This window comes from Manduca sexta, chromosome 24, assembly GCF_014839805.1.
Source record: "Manduca sexta isolate Smith_Timp_Sample1 chromosome 24, JHU_Msex_v1.0, whole genome shotgun sequence".
Lineage (NCBI taxonomy): Eukaryota > Metazoa > Arthropoda > Insecta > Lepidoptera > Sphingidae > Manduca > Manduca sexta.
Window position 1 is genome coordinate 9,343,275 of NC_051138.1, and position 17,677 is coordinate 9,360,951.

General features: G+C 31.3%; 1 protein-coding gene across 3 annotated transcripts in view; it reads right to left on the reverse strand.

The window, feature by feature from the left end:
- Window positions 1-12,899: 12,899 nt before the first annotated feature.
- LOC115453633 (stearoyl-CoA desaturase 5) overlaps window positions 12,900-17,677 on the reverse strand; it is a 33,126-nt gene continuing 28,348 nt past the window's right edge. For all 3 annotated transcript variants that reach the window (XM_037442145.1, XM_037442144.1, XM_037442146.1), the window contains exons 4-7: window positions 16,053-16,264; window positions 14,474-14,659; window positions 13,839-14,008; window positions 12,900-13,455 (exon numbers count right to left, since the gene is read on the reverse strand). In XM_037442145.1, coding sequence (XP_037298042.1) covers window positions 13,328-13,455; window positions 13,839-14,008; window positions 14,474-14,659; window positions 16,053-16,264 — 696 coding nt within the window. In that variant the 3' untranslated portion in view covers window positions 12,900-13,327. The remainder of the gene's footprint in view (window positions 13,456-13,838; window positions 14,009-14,473; window positions 14,660-16,052; window positions 16,265-17,677) is intronic.

Consider the following 17,677-nt stretch of genomic DNA (forward strand, 5'->3'; position numbering starts at 1 on the left):
TTAGCACTAAATTGAAAATAAAACTCGCGGGCAACGTGCGCGTGTGAGATACTCGTCACAAACCGTCAACAATAGCGCTAGAAATTTGATTTATTGGGTTCTTCCCCAAACATAATTTGAATAAAGTTAGTTAACAAAGTAAAAAATACCATATAAGTCAACATAACTTATGTCCTTTGAAATAAAATCGAAAAATGAAACCCAAAATACACATTTATTTGGTTTTAACCTTTGGTTAAGTTTGTTTTCTTATACAGGCAATTAAAGCTAAATCCGGTTAAGTACTAAATAATGGATTTTACCTTAATGTCGTTAGTAATTTGAGTGGAAATCATTGTACACTCAAAACAAATAAATGACTATAACTGCTTTACGCGTAAACTAAAAATATGATTTATCAATCTTAACTCACTTTATAGTGTTTTAGTTTATTAGTAATGGCGCAAGGTGGCCACTTTATTGGGTTATTACATGGAGTAATTCGCTTTATACTGTGAATTCCGCTTATTGGATTAGACCAATGGGAAGAGCGTCAAAAACACATTAAGATAGACCAATAAAACGATTTTTGATTTTTTGGCACTTATTGGGTTTTAGCACTATACCCTCGATATATGATTGACTAAATTCATTTCCACATAATGTGTCCTATTAAAGTGTGGATTTATTTATTTATTAAATGACACACCAACAGATCAAAGATTTAACATTCTTAATTTAAATAACAACCTATATGGATGAGTCTACTCACTAATCAAAGGTGTGAAACAGCATTCGTATAAGAATAACAACTATAAAATTAAAATAAATTGAACAAAACTAAATCCAAATAAAAGAAAATAAAGCAATCAAGCATAACACACATAAACAACGTAACCACTGAAAAATACTGAGATATACAATAAAAAGAATATAAAAAACTACTTTTGTGAATACATATGTATACATTTATATATGTATTCACAAAAGTAAAAGTAAATTCGGTGTCCTCAATTAACATATAATATCGACGGTTGGCAAGCTAATTGACCTAAGCGACACTATTGGTCTAATAATTTAGATTAGGTGAAAAAAAACGTGAAAACGTCATTAGCGCTACTGATTGGAAATATAAAATATTTTTCTTTTCACAGATTCCATTCTATGTGCAATGCAAATCGGTCGCCAATTTTTTAAAATGGTGTCTTACTTTACTGTATGATTAGTTTATTTAGATTACGAATACTCTAACTTACTGCCAGAAAAAATTAAATGGGCTGTTGGTGTGAAAATAGATACAATAACTGGACTATACATATGCGCGTAGCGGTCAGTATGTTCTAATTACGTATTAACATCTAATTATTTCAGTAAAATTTGCATAAACTGTAAACATACTGGTCCTTTATTTTCATAATAGAGTAGAAATCGGGTGTAACGACATTGATTTTAACGACCAACTGCCGAAATCATGGCCGAAGCTCTATATAAACGTATCGCTTATAACGAGATCGAATAAATTGACATATCAGTTAACGCGACCGATATCATCGTAACTTATGGCTGTAACTACTAAGCGTCATGTCGTTTCATTCCTTATTAGTATTAAAGTATTTCCTTTATTTTCCTATAACCGGTTTTACAGTAATTAGAAAGTGTATTTATTTTTTTTAAATATATTCGCAATTTAAAATGCAGCGATTTAAAATATAAATGAATTATGTGGCGGCGTGTTTGAAGTTTTTTGCAAATTTAATGTATATGAAATATTGTGTAAATTATGAATACTGTTTAAATGTAATATAATATTATGTATAGGTATGGTTTTCTGACTATAATTGGAACTAAATTCTGTAATTTGATTAAAAAACACCTGTGTATTTCCTGAGCACATGATGAGCCACTAAATAATTACTGTACCATCGATATATACTGTATAATCTACAGCAAACATTTTGTTTTTTGTTTATGCAGTTGTATAAAATTACTTTAGTTTTTCTGAAAAAATAGGTATTATTTAAGATAATATAATATCACGTGAGATATATTTTGTTGTTTCATAAATAATAACTAAAACAGAATTGTTACGAAAATTGAGAATGAAGTAATAGCAAGTACTCTTTACACCTCAATATTCATCTTCTAGTCTATATGTCACTCAAATGTGAGGTCGGCGCAATACTTTTTTTAAGCATGTTGCAGAAAGGAATCGCTTTACTTTTACGACCGTGCCGCACTGTTTGCTTTTCTCAGGTCAACATTCCACGGGGTGCATTCCATTTCACAAATCAAAAGCTAATAGTATTAGAACGAGTAGGAAACTACTTTTTTAATTATGTTATATTATGTATGTATCATTACGTTTTCAAAGGGCATCACTATGTGGGTTTTTCAGAAGATAGTAGACAGAATATTTTACTATAAATGTCAGTCTAGTACCTACAATCTTTGTTGAAAAGTTGCTTGATATAACTAGACACAAAATTTATAATATCTTTCTATCTTCTCTCCCCTTTCATTTTCTTGGGGATCAACCATACATTTAATACCAAAGTCGCTACGTTAAAGCAAAATACCGCTAAAGAAAATATTTTTTTTATAACTGTCAATTGTTTGAAATAACTGGCAGCGATTGACAAAATGCGCGCTGCAAATTCATAGTTACGACGGGACTACGTCTGTCGGGTAAGCTAGTTATTATATAATGATTGTCTCATATAATAATTAATGAAAATAATGGCATGCTACCAATAATAACTGTGCGATTGTCCGTTTGGGCTATTTAGGAATGAGATGAAAAGGTCTATAATTGGAAATCCTAGGTGTAGAACTCCGAATTATACGAAACTAGTATATTATCTTTGGCAACATGCCTACTGATATCCCGCTCGACAATTGAACCGACTCGCCTGATAACAATGTATTAAACAACATATAAGAGATTGATGAAAAAATAACGTCATTAACGCAAAATGGATTTTTCCCCTCGATCATAATTTGTACATTGTCTGGTAAAGTATATATTTTATATAGTGTATAAGTTTAGTTCCCGTTTCCCGTCCTAAATATATACGACCTTATTTTTTACAGGAATTTTTACATTTTCCAGTTTAAGTGAGGTTTGAAGTATGAAAGGATAACTAATCATGATAACTGGCCGACAGGATAAGTCAAACAAATAGCCAACATAAGGACACCCACGTCAACAACAGTGTAACATATTAATATGAGGACATATTATGGAATCGAACTGATTTAGTTTTTACGGGTTCGGCAGTGAGCCCACGGCACCTGAGCCACTAAACTTTAGTAAAGTTATATATTTCTATTTAATATATTTATAGGAAGTTATATTTTCCAGAAACAGTGTTATTTGCCGCGAGATTATCCTACGCCAGTCGACACAATTATACACATGGAACGTGACACACTTCAAGGGCCACTATGGCGGGTTTTACGTCTTGTCTATGATGGTGGTATCAGAGTGGAAACGAATATCCTAACACCAGCAACCAGTCCACCTGACAGTAAATCCACATAATTGTCACCTGGTGTATATGGTGGTGCTAGATAAAGGTGATTAAGTAATATCAGTAGGGAGGTTAGTTGTCCCCCATAATAAACAGAGGATTATTTTAATATGTATTTTAAATACTGAATATTTTTACGCGTTACATGATTTGAGACGCCAATTATTTCGCATGACGTATATTTTATCTTAACAGGAACTTGGATGCGAAATAATATTATGTACCAGGCGAACCTGCGTTGAATTAGTAAATGAACCTCATAAATTAACGGACAGCAGATATCGTCTGGACGGTATAATATAGTGTGTAATAATTTTTTTACCTCCAGAATGTAAAGAGTTACGATAGGTTAACAATAGTTCTCGATCGTTATTTTTAAATATTGTGATGTACAATCGGCCAAGTTCGTGCTAGTACACTTCCAAATACATTTTGCTTGACCGGTCTAATGTCCCGAGATATTTAGACACGCCCCTGTCTCATATTTCACCAATTACGACAGTTTTGGAGTTGTGCGAAAGGAACAGCAGATAACTCTTATTGTTTACTATAGTTGTATTTTACTGATTGACGACGCGCACGCAACTATTGAGTAACATTTTGCTCACAATTATTTTTTCGTTTACGGCCATCGATATCTTGCCACTACGTAGACTTATGTTCGTTTACTGGAAGCTTGATTACTTAGTCGCCGACCTGTCCTGTGACTACTGCACCATGGATTATATATTCCGTGAATTAAATCTTACGGTAAGTAAATCAGTCATACTATACTCGATAAATATTTTAATATTAATTTTAACTAGTAGATGTTAATATGCGTGGGAAAAAGATCGTCAGCGCAGAGAACTAATAATTAATATTTTCGTTTTGAGAAAATCGCGGGTTATGGCTTTTTTTAAATTATTGGTCATCATAATTAATTATATTTAAAGCCAATATAAACTACCTCCTTTTTAAGCTCTTTTAAATATAAGTTATTATAATATTATTGAGTTTTGATGAATACTTATACCTTTAATTGTGAAAAACGGACTTCAATATGCTACTTATTATATTTTATATTAATCCTTAAGTTATCCTATCTATCGTAGGGTCAAATATGATTACTGTCATTGGTGTGTTTTTTTTGCCAAAAAATTAACATAGTGCTATTAATCAAACTTATAGTAATCTTTGTAGTATGTTATTTAAGTTGCTTTACGTATAATGTAATGTAAAAATATTAAAAAAAATTATAATTGAAAAACTAAAAAGTACTCAATGCAAAAATAAACTACTTCGGCGGGTATGCTCACTATAGTTATAGGTGTTACCTATCTTTTCTTGACTTCAGTTAAGAATTCAGAGTTTTGATATTAAAACAGCACTAGCATTTAGCGTAACTTTTACCGTCGAGTTTTAATAGTAATCACTAGTTTAATGTTGGGAAGATATTATGACAGGCCGGTAAGCCTTTTAGTCCAGTCAATAAGCTCAAAAAGGTGTCAATTTGTGTATTCCAAAACATATGATTGATAGCTCATTCGATTTGGGATGTCGTCTTGAAAAATAATCTTTAGTGTTCATTGGCACTTAAAAAAATACAATTGTTATTAAGAGGATAAAGAGGTTCTTTGATAACTTAAAAAAATATTAATATTTAAGAGATAAGGAGAAAATTTCCAATTAAAAAAAGTCACAACGCCCGAAATTCTGTCCCCATTATTAGTAATTATTATTTGATGCCAAAAATATAGACGAGTTTAAATAATTTATGTATAGGCGGTAATTTGTTTTTATTACAGTAATATTGCAAGGCCAACACTTTTATTGCTGCACATGTGCAGTTTAAAAAGTGTAAATATTTCACATAAAAAGGGTCTTTGTTAGAGCACGAAATTTTTATGTTTTTATTAACCCCCGTTCCACGTCGACGCCTTTATCGGAAAGCGGCGTCTATTCTTTATTGAATTTAGATGAGTTTAAAGATTTTAAGTAGTGGTATTATGATTTCTTACTAGAGTAATCAACTATGTCGGCGCATTTGTAAGATCCGTTTATAGACGTTTAAGTTCTACCCAGAGGTTTCTGTTATTATTGTTTCTTTTATAACAACATAATATGTAGCACTTAAATTAAAGTAGAATTACAATCCGATTAAATGCAATTTGGGACTTTTATCTCAATAAAATGTGTGCAATTATGGAAAATAGATCAGATTTTTTTGACTTAATATGGATTATTTCGTACTTAACCCACGTATTTTGTGTCGACCGCACAGGCGTTCTGCTCCCATATAAATTTTATTGTGTTGGCACTGTAGTCATTACGTTAAAATATTATTATAATAATAGATTTTAGTAATTAATTGTATTACAGAGAACCACCGTCTCTCGATGGATACACTAGGATGCGGATGAGAGCTCCATCGCTGACTGATCCAGTGCGCACCCTCAACTCAACCTGCCTGCTCAGCGTGTCAAACTTGTAATGAATATAAATAAATCATATCACTGAAGTAACAAAAAATGTGTTTTATTTACATGGCCTTTCTACGAAATTTCATTTTACATGTGTATCTCATTATTTGTTGCTATTGCAAATATATTATCTGATATAATCTATTTTAACTTTCGATAATATATAGCGTAGCGATGTGTGCGTGAGCCTCATCGACTGGTTCACAAAACGAGCCTATTGAAATAAATCATTTTATTTGAAAGATTTGATTGTGAGATTTTAAAAAAATTATTTAATTTAAATATTACACTTAAAATGAACCCTTTGCAAATATAAACGTCATTACATTTGGAAGGCATCCCAAAAAAAGTTAAGTAATCAAAAATCTTGTTTAGTTATCTCTGAAAATAATTACTGCGAATAACATGTTTGTCTAATTTTCTTATTTTTTTAAATTTTCCCTTTATATCCGCAAATGATAATAATAATACTTACTTATGTCAAAAAAAAACAGGTAGTTATATCTTTTGACGAATCGTGAAATGATTTGTATGAATTACACAGCCATGACATTTCTTTCTTATTTTTCTTATAAATGAAGGCTCTAAAATTATTATTGTAATGACTCCAAGTTACAAATTTTTGGCACATTATTATTCAATAAGTTTGAGGTTGGTTGGAATTTATTCGAAACAATAAACCAGCGCCCATACAAAAAGCGGACATGTCCTTTAAAAGTAAATAAAATGTTCAAAAAAGCATAAAGAATTTGGAGAAAAATATCAATTTCTAATAATGAAATGAATAACAATGATTTATGATTATGTATTCACATAATCATAAATCATTGTTATCAATCATTCGATTGAAAAAATTAAATAAACTGAACTATTTAAGTAAATTTTACAATTTAAAAATTCAATCATAATATGCAGCTATTAAATCCAATAATAAATTCAATAACTGTAAATTGATTATAGGCTTTGAGTTTTAACTGAGCGAAAACTAAATAATTGGCTAAAGAAAGTAACTAAAGTTTACAAAGTGGACATGTGCAGCAATAAAATGTTAGCCTTGCAAATATTACTGAAATAAGAATTCAAATCAACGCATCATCAATCAACTTATAATCTTTAAATGCCTCTAAATTCAATAGCATAACAATATATTCAGTTTAACGATAAATGCGTCCACGTAAAACCGGCGTCAATACAAACATTCATAAAAATGCGCTTTTTAACAAACCATTTTTATGTGAAATATTTATATTTTTCAAACATCATCTGCAGCAATAATAATGTTGGCCTTTCAATATTACTCTAATAAAAGCAAATTACCGCCTACACATAAAATCTTTAAACTCGCCTCAAATTCAATAAATAATAATCGTTGCATACCGATAAATAGTCCAATTAACTACTTTTTAAAAGTTAACTAGTTCAAATTTGGATGGAAAAAAGGTATTTCGTTATTAACTAAAAAACTATTCATATTTAAGATAAAAATAGATCATTAAGAGGAAATTTTAAAAAAATCAGTATCTCCAGGAAGCTAATTATTTTAGGTCAATATTACATATTTGTAAATACAGAGATTGGAATAAAATGTTATCGTCTAAGTTTTTGAAATTAAACAACATAATAATTCAAATAATGAAATCTATTAACTATGATTTATGATTATAATATGAATCGAATAAACTGAACGAATTGAATAAACTGAACTGTTTTATTTTTACGATTCAAAATTCAATCATAATATGCAGCCATTAAATTTATTTAATAAATTAATTATAGACTATGGGTTTAAAGAGACCAAAAACTAAAACAAAACGGCTTAAAAAAGTAGCTAATCATAATTTACTTACAAAATACAGTTGTGACAAAATATATGACAGACATTGGTTTAAAATTAATATTTTTTGAATACAACATAAATTTTGGTTTGTTAAAACTTAAAAAGAAGGTAATCAGACACATAATATAATATAAAATAACTAACGTAATGTCGTTTCTCATTTATTAATAGATAATGCCAAAAATTCAACAATAAAAACACTGTAAATCGCGATTGTCTCCAAACTATAAAACTTTTGTTAATACGTTCTTTAAGCCGACGATATGCATCTTACAAGTATAGGAATTATCGTCATAGCATAGACGTGCACGCATCAATTTTAATTTCGTTTTCTATTATACACTCAGCAGCGGTTCGGTGGTGTTACGTAACGTCATTGCAAGTAGCCAGCAGGCCAACGACTAATATCGATCTATGCAATTGATCCCAAGCCCCACCTCCCAAACGTAGTAAAAAAATTTTGCCAAGTTATTTTCACCCTTAGGGTGGTCGAGCGTGAACTTGGCCGATTGTACCTTATCATGATCATCCAGTCTATCAAGTCGGCTGCTGAACATATCTACTCTCCTTAAGGTTTTCAGACTGGTTTTTGTTTTTTTAACAGGCAGGGGCTTGCATCTATCGAGTTCCAGAGACTTTTATCAGTTCGTTTTTCCACTTTGTGGGCGGGTATCTAAAGTCCCTATATTTATACAAAATTGAAAAATAGCTATAAACTATTATAATTTTACATGTCTTCCAGGAATAATAATAGGTATACGTTAATTAGAAAAAACATATCTACATTTCTTGTTTTTAAACATTACTTTAAATGTGTCAAACTTATCAGCATTTTAATCCTAGTTTACAAATTACATACGTGTATGTATGAGCTGGGTTGAAATGATATATCCTTTTTATTATTATTAATAAATTTTAATATTAAAAAATAATAATTTGATTCTTACATTACGACAACAATCACAGTTACGACATTTCACATAATGTATAGGTACTTATATATATGTACATTATTTGCAATTCATGACGTCTTATTTAAGATTTCAATGAATAAGTAACGACCTAATATAACACAAAAAAAAATATATTGAGAATAGACTTGCAACTAATAGTACATTTGAAAACACAGCGAATATTGAATATTAAGCAGATGTATCTGGCCGTATGGTGTCGGAAGAAAGTGACGGGAAATATTCTATGAACTTGTTTGTTTTTGTGCCTTTGTTCAAACCAAGTAAGCTACTGCCTATAAATGCATAAAAAGTTGTCTTTCTGCATCATAATCTATTACTTCTTAATTTTAATTACGATAATTCAAGTGGTTAGGATGTCATTTGTTAATATTTATAATACGGATATTAATTTGATTGTTTTAGTGATTAAAGGAAAATAGATTATTACAAAAATTCAAGTGGTTAGGTTGTTATTTGTTTATATCTATAATGTGGATATTGATATATTGCTTTAGTGATTGAAGGAAAATACATTATTACAAAATAAATCAATCTCTTTATTTTACCATTTATCTGACTATAACAAAACAACTTAAGTATTCGGTATTCAGTCGAATAGGCCGAATACCGAAAAGTAGCCGAATATTTGTTGCAAGCCTAGTTGAGAACAAAAAAATGTTAATAATTAATTCCAAGGAAACTTTAAAGAACTTTCAGAATAAGCTCACATTAGTCTTAAGGTCATTTTTTGTTATATTTGATAATTTTTTTGCTATAACACCATGTGAGCTGCATATTATTAGTATAATACTGTAATTAAATGTATTTAAAAAAAAACAAAGGGCTGTCATTACTTCAAACCACTTCAGTGCCTACAATGTTGTAATCCTGTTAAGAAATAAAATTCAGTTATGCCAATCAATAATGTTTGTTTTTATAGTTTTCAGTTTTTTATTTTTGTGCTATAATATACTTAATGAGATGAATTTACACACCCGGCTAAATAATTGTGTTATTATTTTAAAGTGTGTAAGTATAGTATGGGACCGCTCATGTCGAACCTAGATAGATAAAGCTAAGGCTAGATAAGTCTCTGTGCAGGCCGCGTCCAAAGTTTGACCCGGAAATGCGACACAAAGCGGCAGTGAGTTATCGATATTTTATTCTCATACAATTATTCGTTGCTTCAATAGTCTCTGTAACCTTAATCCACTTAAACTTTGAAGACAACAGAATGCCTTTGTTCGACACATGTTTCAAGCATCCTGCACACATTCGACTTTACGGAATTTGTCATAGCCTTTTAGTTTTGACCAAAGACTATACATGTAATATGTGCGTACGGATAACTGTTATTTATCTAGGTAATAAATTATTTGTCCCCAATATGAAAGGGCCGTATCGATCGACAGAGTACCTATCAGTATCTTACAGAAACCAACTTAAAATAGTTTTTCTATATTATTTGGTACGGCGAGAGAAATGTTCGGAGCCCCGAACATCACCCATCTATACCAAAACCCTTTTTTTAAACCGGCAGCTCATAGATGTCTCTTAAGTGCATGTTGTTGTGGAGATAATTTAATATTAGGCTACCCTACGGTTTGTAAGTCGAACAGTATTAATAAAAATGTTTTTATCCGAAATATTCGTAAACGTGGATATCATTAATTGATGGACTTCAAAAATATTCCTTCATATAATGTGCTATGGTGCTGCATCACTTTGTTTCAAATAATCTAAACAGATGTATAAGAATTTAGTTAAGTATATTACTTTGTGAAAAATCAGTAAGTATTTACATTTACAAAGTTCAGTATTTCTTGTCTTTTTATTAATAATCCAGTGTGACCTAATATATAATGGTTCCTGTCTGTTCCTGAGAAAGTTTTTAAAAAATCTACTAAAACTTAACCAAACCACTTCAAATAGTGGGGGTTTATGCGTTTGCAACATGAAAACCAAAAGCTATCTGCAACTGGTTCCAAAGGCATTGTCATTAAGAAAATATCTGATTTTTTTCTGAAGTGCGTTGTGGAAATGGTCAAGTTATTATTTCCACGAAGTATAATTTTATTAAATAAAAGAAATTTAAAGTACATTACATTACCTCTACTATTGCAACAGCATATCTTATACGTTTCATATTTAATTACAGTTAAATTCTATTGTTTTTTGCTTATTATCTTAATTTCAATAGATTTTACTAAACATAAGCGAAGTATTCATTCATGGCCTATCACAAATACCTCTTGCAAAAATTTGTTAAGTCTATTGCAAATGAACTTAACTTTTATGTGTCGATAAATGGGGCAAATTCTATCAGGGTATCCCTCGCGTAAAGATGTGAAAATGTTTAAAAGTTATATTATTACAAGACATACCGATATACTTTTTTTTAAATGCACTAAGGAGACGTTTCTAGAGAGTGAATTTCTAGGTAGCATAATAAGATCTTATGTTTTAGGATTTTTATTTGTGTATATAATTTTATTTTATTATGGTATTACCTCAGAACTCGCTTATTTATGACTGATTTGGAAAATTCCTTTTTTATTCAAAAGAATGTACCTCCAGATTGGTCCCATAGACTTTTTTTTCAAAATCGTTTCAGTACTTTGGTTTTAAAACTAAAATATTTATGTCGTCCAAGAAAACGAAACCGCGCATTTAGCTTGTGACGTTTTAGTTATGTTTTTGCATTGAGTTTGGTTGAGTGTGCTTTTTACATACTTATACATACAGCATAGCACCTTTTCCTCTTTTCAGGAATAGGCAGAGGTGTAAAACTAAAGCGCGATAGTTGTACTGAGCGAAATATATCCGTCGTGTTTTTGCGTTAGGTTTGCTTGAATGTACTTCTTACATACATATATGTAGCATCACACCTTTTCCCCTTTTCAGAGGTACTAAGAAGTGTACTTAACTCCCTAGCGCGATAGTCCTATTGTGAGCGAAACACAATTATGCCATCGAGACAGTCTATTTGTTACTAACACAAAAAAGCAAAAAATAAAAATAATTTTAACAAAAATTAAACCGCTTTAAAAAACCACTGGAAACCAAGAAATAATTTCACATAACAGGTATATATTGGAAATCAGTTTTGGAGTCGGTGCCTTATTAAAATTGCTAGTTAAGCTAGATAAATACATTAACAAATATACGAAAAAAACGTGCTGCCAGCGTATAAGGTTAGCAAGTCAGATCGTCGCCGGAGATGAACACACCGCCGCAGCACAGCAAATGGTAGCTATTAAGGAAATATTTAAATTTGTGAACTGTACAGTATCCACATGCTCACCTTGTTATATGTAGAGCTGGTCAAATGTGGGTGTATTACACTCCCTGCCCCGAAAAAAAAGGAAAGAAAAAGGTGAAACATGTGCTTGGTATTACACCTTTCACTGTATATGTTTGTTAGTAGTAAACGCAAACCTACTCTTTTTAATTGATTTGAAAGGAATTTAGCTCATAGATGGACTATGTATTTAAAATTAAACAATGTTTCCGTACATCTGTTCATGTATTTATCTAGCTTAATTAGTAATTTTAAGTAGGCACCGACTCCAAAATTGGAATCCAGTATATAAATGTTATGTGAAATTGACTTTTGGTTTTGAGTGGTTTTTGAAGGCGATTTAATTTTTTGTTTAAATTATATTTTTGATGACTATGTTTTGTGGGTATTAGTGAATTTCAGCAGTGCTTTTGCTCAGTGTGAACGCATGTCGAAGGGAAAATAGTTTTGACAATATTAGCCAGCGTATTGTTTGTATATATTATGATTGTAAGAGTTTATACCTTTATACATTAAATATAGATAGGTATGCATCTATACAATAAGTATAAGCAGACCTTGTCCGAAAGTTCAGGAATAAATTGTAGAACTATTAACAATATACAATTTTCTCCGAAAATATTATATTGCACTAATATTTTTTTTATTTGGAAAACGCTTCCTCTAGCTTTTGTTTTACTTTTTTTATATACATATAGTATTATAATAATAAATATCACTGTACCGTAGAAATCTGTTTAGTGGCAAAATATGTATATTACGAAAATATAGTTCTATATAATTTTTATTTTTAAGCTTAGTAAAACATGTATTATATTAACGTGACAGTTTTAGGGATTTTCGTTTGTATTGACCTCTTAGATTTTCTTTAGAATTATTTAAAAAATGATTTGTGGACAAAGCATTTCGAGTCATAAAAGTCGTCATATTAGTCAGTGTGCAAAAAATATGTGTATATTTTTTATTTGCATAACAAAAAAATATAATTCTTGAAATCCATTATACTTTGATACTTAGTAATAGTTTTTGGTAATGAATTTGTATCAACATTAAACAACTTGATTAGAATATTTTTAACATTTGTCATAATACTTAAAAGTAACTACATTACGTGGTAAGTATAATTTAATCCAAAATCTAACGTCTTCCGATATTTGGTTTCATTCCTATAATATAACCGCGTTGGAAAGGTATTTGGGCAAAGGGAATATTCTGAGCAGTTGAATTTCAGTAATCCATGTCCCGTGAGGGGTGACGGTGTCGGATCAATCAGTGTGCGACGAGTTCCGGGCGGAATGTAGGGTCATAGGTTCGGGTTCTTCCTCCTCCCCGAGGGTACCGTCACCGCTTCGTTTCGCTCTATTCACGATCATTGCTGGCGTCGCCGCTTTTACTGTAAAATATTAAAGTTTTTTTATATATCGAACAGTGTACAGTGGGCTGGTATGCATTTAAAAAGGAATTGTTAAACATAATAATATAACAAGTCATGTCTTATAGGTTGAGATATTGTGATGTCATTCTACTGTCCGGGTGGCCAGTTAATTGTTATTGCAATACTGTAAGGATAATATAATAAAATAAATATGACAATATTTTTTAAACATAAATAGAAATTATCAGTACAAATTAAATCTCTTTCAGTAAATGGTTTGTTTGTAGCTCTTGATGGATTTATAAGGTGTATAAGTATATAAATATGTTTTTAATCTCAAATAAGTAGTTGGTATATTGTGTTTGTTAATAAATATTAATTTTGCATGATTAAACACTTACAGTCATATGCCCATCCTATCCTAGAAAATAAATCTATGAAATTTGTGGAGATGTTAAGTCGACCTAATTCTGAGGTCCGGTAGTCCCAGGGGAATACGTGATGGTAGTTGTGCCAGCCCTCGCCCAGGGCTGCCAGACTTACTATACTGTTTTCTACAGGCTTTATGAATCTGTTGAAAAAACAAACATTCATAATTAAAAAAAATATTTTATGTCTCTTGGTTTAGTGGCTGATTTCCAATCGAGCATAATTTTATGTGATTTTTTCTAACCCGATATATCTAATCCCTCTGATTGAATTGAAGCCAGACATAAGCAGCATACATGCCTAGTACTAAACTAAATAATTTTATTTTTTCATAAAACATGCAAATAATCCAGTACTTTTAATTTTATTACAATAGGTTAATGGAAATACAATGGATTAGGCACGCAACAATGAAGTTTGATGCTTCGATAGTTTCTTGGCGATTACTATAGGGCAGAAAATTTAAAACCAATTTCTTATTTATTTCTTTTGTATTAGTAGCTACAAACGTACGCTACGAATATTATTAGTAGCTACACATTGGAATTTTTTGTGGGAATTTATCCGTATAAAGTTATTTGAATATATAGATATCAATATACCAGACCTGTCATAAGGTTTGTTTCCCCATAAATGAGCGAAGCTGTTGACGCAGAAAGCAATGTTGAGAGTGATTGTAAACCTTGTTACGAAGCTCACAACAAAACTGTTAATGAGCGTTTCATTCCATACGTAACAAGGTATCCATACCGGCAGTATTATGTTTAACAATGCGAATAGAGGTATGAAGAATCTGTAAAGGAATAATCGAATAAAGTAGCTGTTGGGGTTGTGTCTAAACTCGTATCTATATTATAGTCCTAACACACAAATGTATATAGGTAGGTTTGCATTGTATTTAGATAGATATACTCTTAACGTTGTAATAATAAAACTCATCGCCATTGCGTCAGTGGCTTAGTTGTATTACGGCATTAACCCTTGACATAGTGATATTGAGTTTTCCACTTAATATCAACCTGGAGTCTAGATTTTGTTGCCGCTATGGCGATAGGTTTGTCCCGTAGCACATCATGGGACGGAATACATGCATTAGAAATTCAGTGCACCAGTTGCGCCTATACCTATCCCTTCAGGGATAAAAGGCATGAGTGTTTGCCTTCTAAAATTCATTATGCTCAGAGCTGAGGAATTGGTAATCATCTTATTGGTAGCAAATTAGGCTATGAGACTCTTTTTAAATTAACTGCTTTAGTCTAGATTTTCATTTGAAAATGAATAGTTTGAAAATGAAATTAGAGCATTTACAGCGATAGACTAATAAGTCGTGACTACAGTGCACTAACAGTTGATATTAATAAAAAGACTTGTCGATATCTCCGGATTGATCGTGCAAATGGATCAATACTAAAAAAAAAAAATTTGATCACGAAGTTCGCATATTACTTATTTTGATTCATTTATTTTCGTGATCAGTCTGAAGATAGTTTCGATCCGGATTGGTTTATTTATGTGTGGATAGAGGGTGCCGTCAAATTCTACGCACGGCTGCAGAGCGACCCTAGTGCTGCAGTTTGCGCCTAGATATATTTATAAGACTTGCCACAATACAAACGACGCTAATATGAGACACAATATAAGGACGTTAAGTAATATACTTATAATTTTGCGTAGTAAGTAGTTTGAAGGTGCCCTTAATTTGATGTTACATAGAATCTTTTCTAAGTGAACTAGAGGTAATCTTATTCACGTTATTTCAATCTGTATAATTTTATGACCTAGCCTTAAACACTATGTAATCCACTTTTATTAAAATGAAGATTAACTAAAACAATGTGATAACTGATAACGTAATATTACGGAAAGGTAAACATAGTTATCATTGTGTACAAATTCTAACAAAAGAATATTGCAATTTTTATATAGGTATACAATACAAACATTGTGAGTTCTTGGCTTGAGGCTAATGTACTTATTTGCTCATGAAACAATTCAAGTAATAGCGTTTAGGTAATTGAGGTATCATATTAAAATACATTCCGTTTTACAAATAAAAGTGTTTATATTTGGAATAGCTTCGTTCATAAAAATTACGCCATAATTTAGACTATCCATTTTAATGAATTTAGAATTAAGTATCACTTTCATTATAAAACGGACTAAGAGGAAGCAATTGTATAACTCACTTCTTCTGTATCTTCACCACGGGGTCAGCCAAAAGGTCTACCGACGTTTTCCGCAGCGCGACCCTGCGGTCTTCCACAGCGGGGTGTGGGGTCAAGACGAGCCAGCCGACGTGAGCGAACCAAAACCCTCGCCTGACATCGTGGGGATCCGCGACACTTTCAGAATATTTGTGATGAACACGGTGATCTAATGCCCAAGTATAAATATCGCGCTGAAACAATAAACAATATTAGATTGACTTAGTGTCCATTACTCTTAATTTTCTTAATAAAGTAATAATTGATGCTCTGATTATAAATACAAAGTTAATTAAAACTCAGGTAAGAATTAAGTAGTTTACTCTGTGTTAAGTAGTTTACTTAACATTAAATATTATAAAGGGAAAGAGTCACGATGCGCCAATACAGTATGGCGCGTTATCAGCTTTAAGTCCAAAATCGTACAAGTTTTTGTTAGGGATATAAGTGTTGCTTAATCCGCCCATTCGTCGCGACAAATCCCGTCCGTGCACGTGCGAACATCGTCATATCATCACACAGATACTCTAACGGGGCGGTAATTTCGCGCATGACGTTTTGCCGTCCACGCGCTTTTACACTGAGGCTAATCAATCGACGCAACCTGAGTACATTGTCAACATAGAAACGGGTTTTACTTTAGGCGTTTGACAGCCTTTTTAAATACTCGATCACGATAACGCACGAGTATAAACATTTGATTTTATATATATATATATATATATATATATATAAAATATATAGTTTATGATTCAATGGAAGCAAATTAAATAAAATGTATTTGTTTTAGTTGCTTGACGTTTGATGTTATAGACGATTTTTGTTCCGTTTAACTGCTGGATTTAATATTAGTACAATTTCGGCATGTTTTTCTTTTAGGGTTTACCGTATTGTGGTGGTGGTAGGATATTGGTAGATCCGCCCAGATAGCGAGCACCGTATACCACATGTAAAATCCATCAGATATACAAGTTCTCTCCATAAGTGTATTGAGTTTTGCGATTAATCTGTTCTGGTTCCAAATAGGCCGGTATAGTTGTGTCGAATGGTGAGGAAAATCATCTCTCATCAATCGACATACTGTTTGGATGCTACTCCACATATCATTAGGTGTAGTAGAGTTACTTTGTATTGCCAATATAATAAAATAAAAAGTTGTGAACTATACCAGAAAAAAAGTAAAGTATAGAGTCTAATTTAAAAAAAATTAGAACTACTTACCTATAACATACTGTACTTTTAGTTTGTAACTGTCAAAAGAGAATTTAATATAATTCAATTATGTACCAATTGTCTAGTTGTACAACGAAACTGGGTTATATTAAATATTTTATTATTACTTTACTGTTTAGTCCCGTCTAGATATTTAATAAATAAGTGTATATTATTACGTTTTTTTATCATAAGCAAATATATTTGTAAGTTTTTATTATCGATTTATGTCACATGTTATCTCCTTAATGTGTCTGTAATAATTGACTATCTTAATTTAAAATGATAGCTCTATCATCATAGTGAGCGCATTACATAAAAACAACTGCATAGACTGGTAATTTTGGTTGTATTCTTTAAACTCCTCATATACGTAAAATCGGTTTACCATGTTA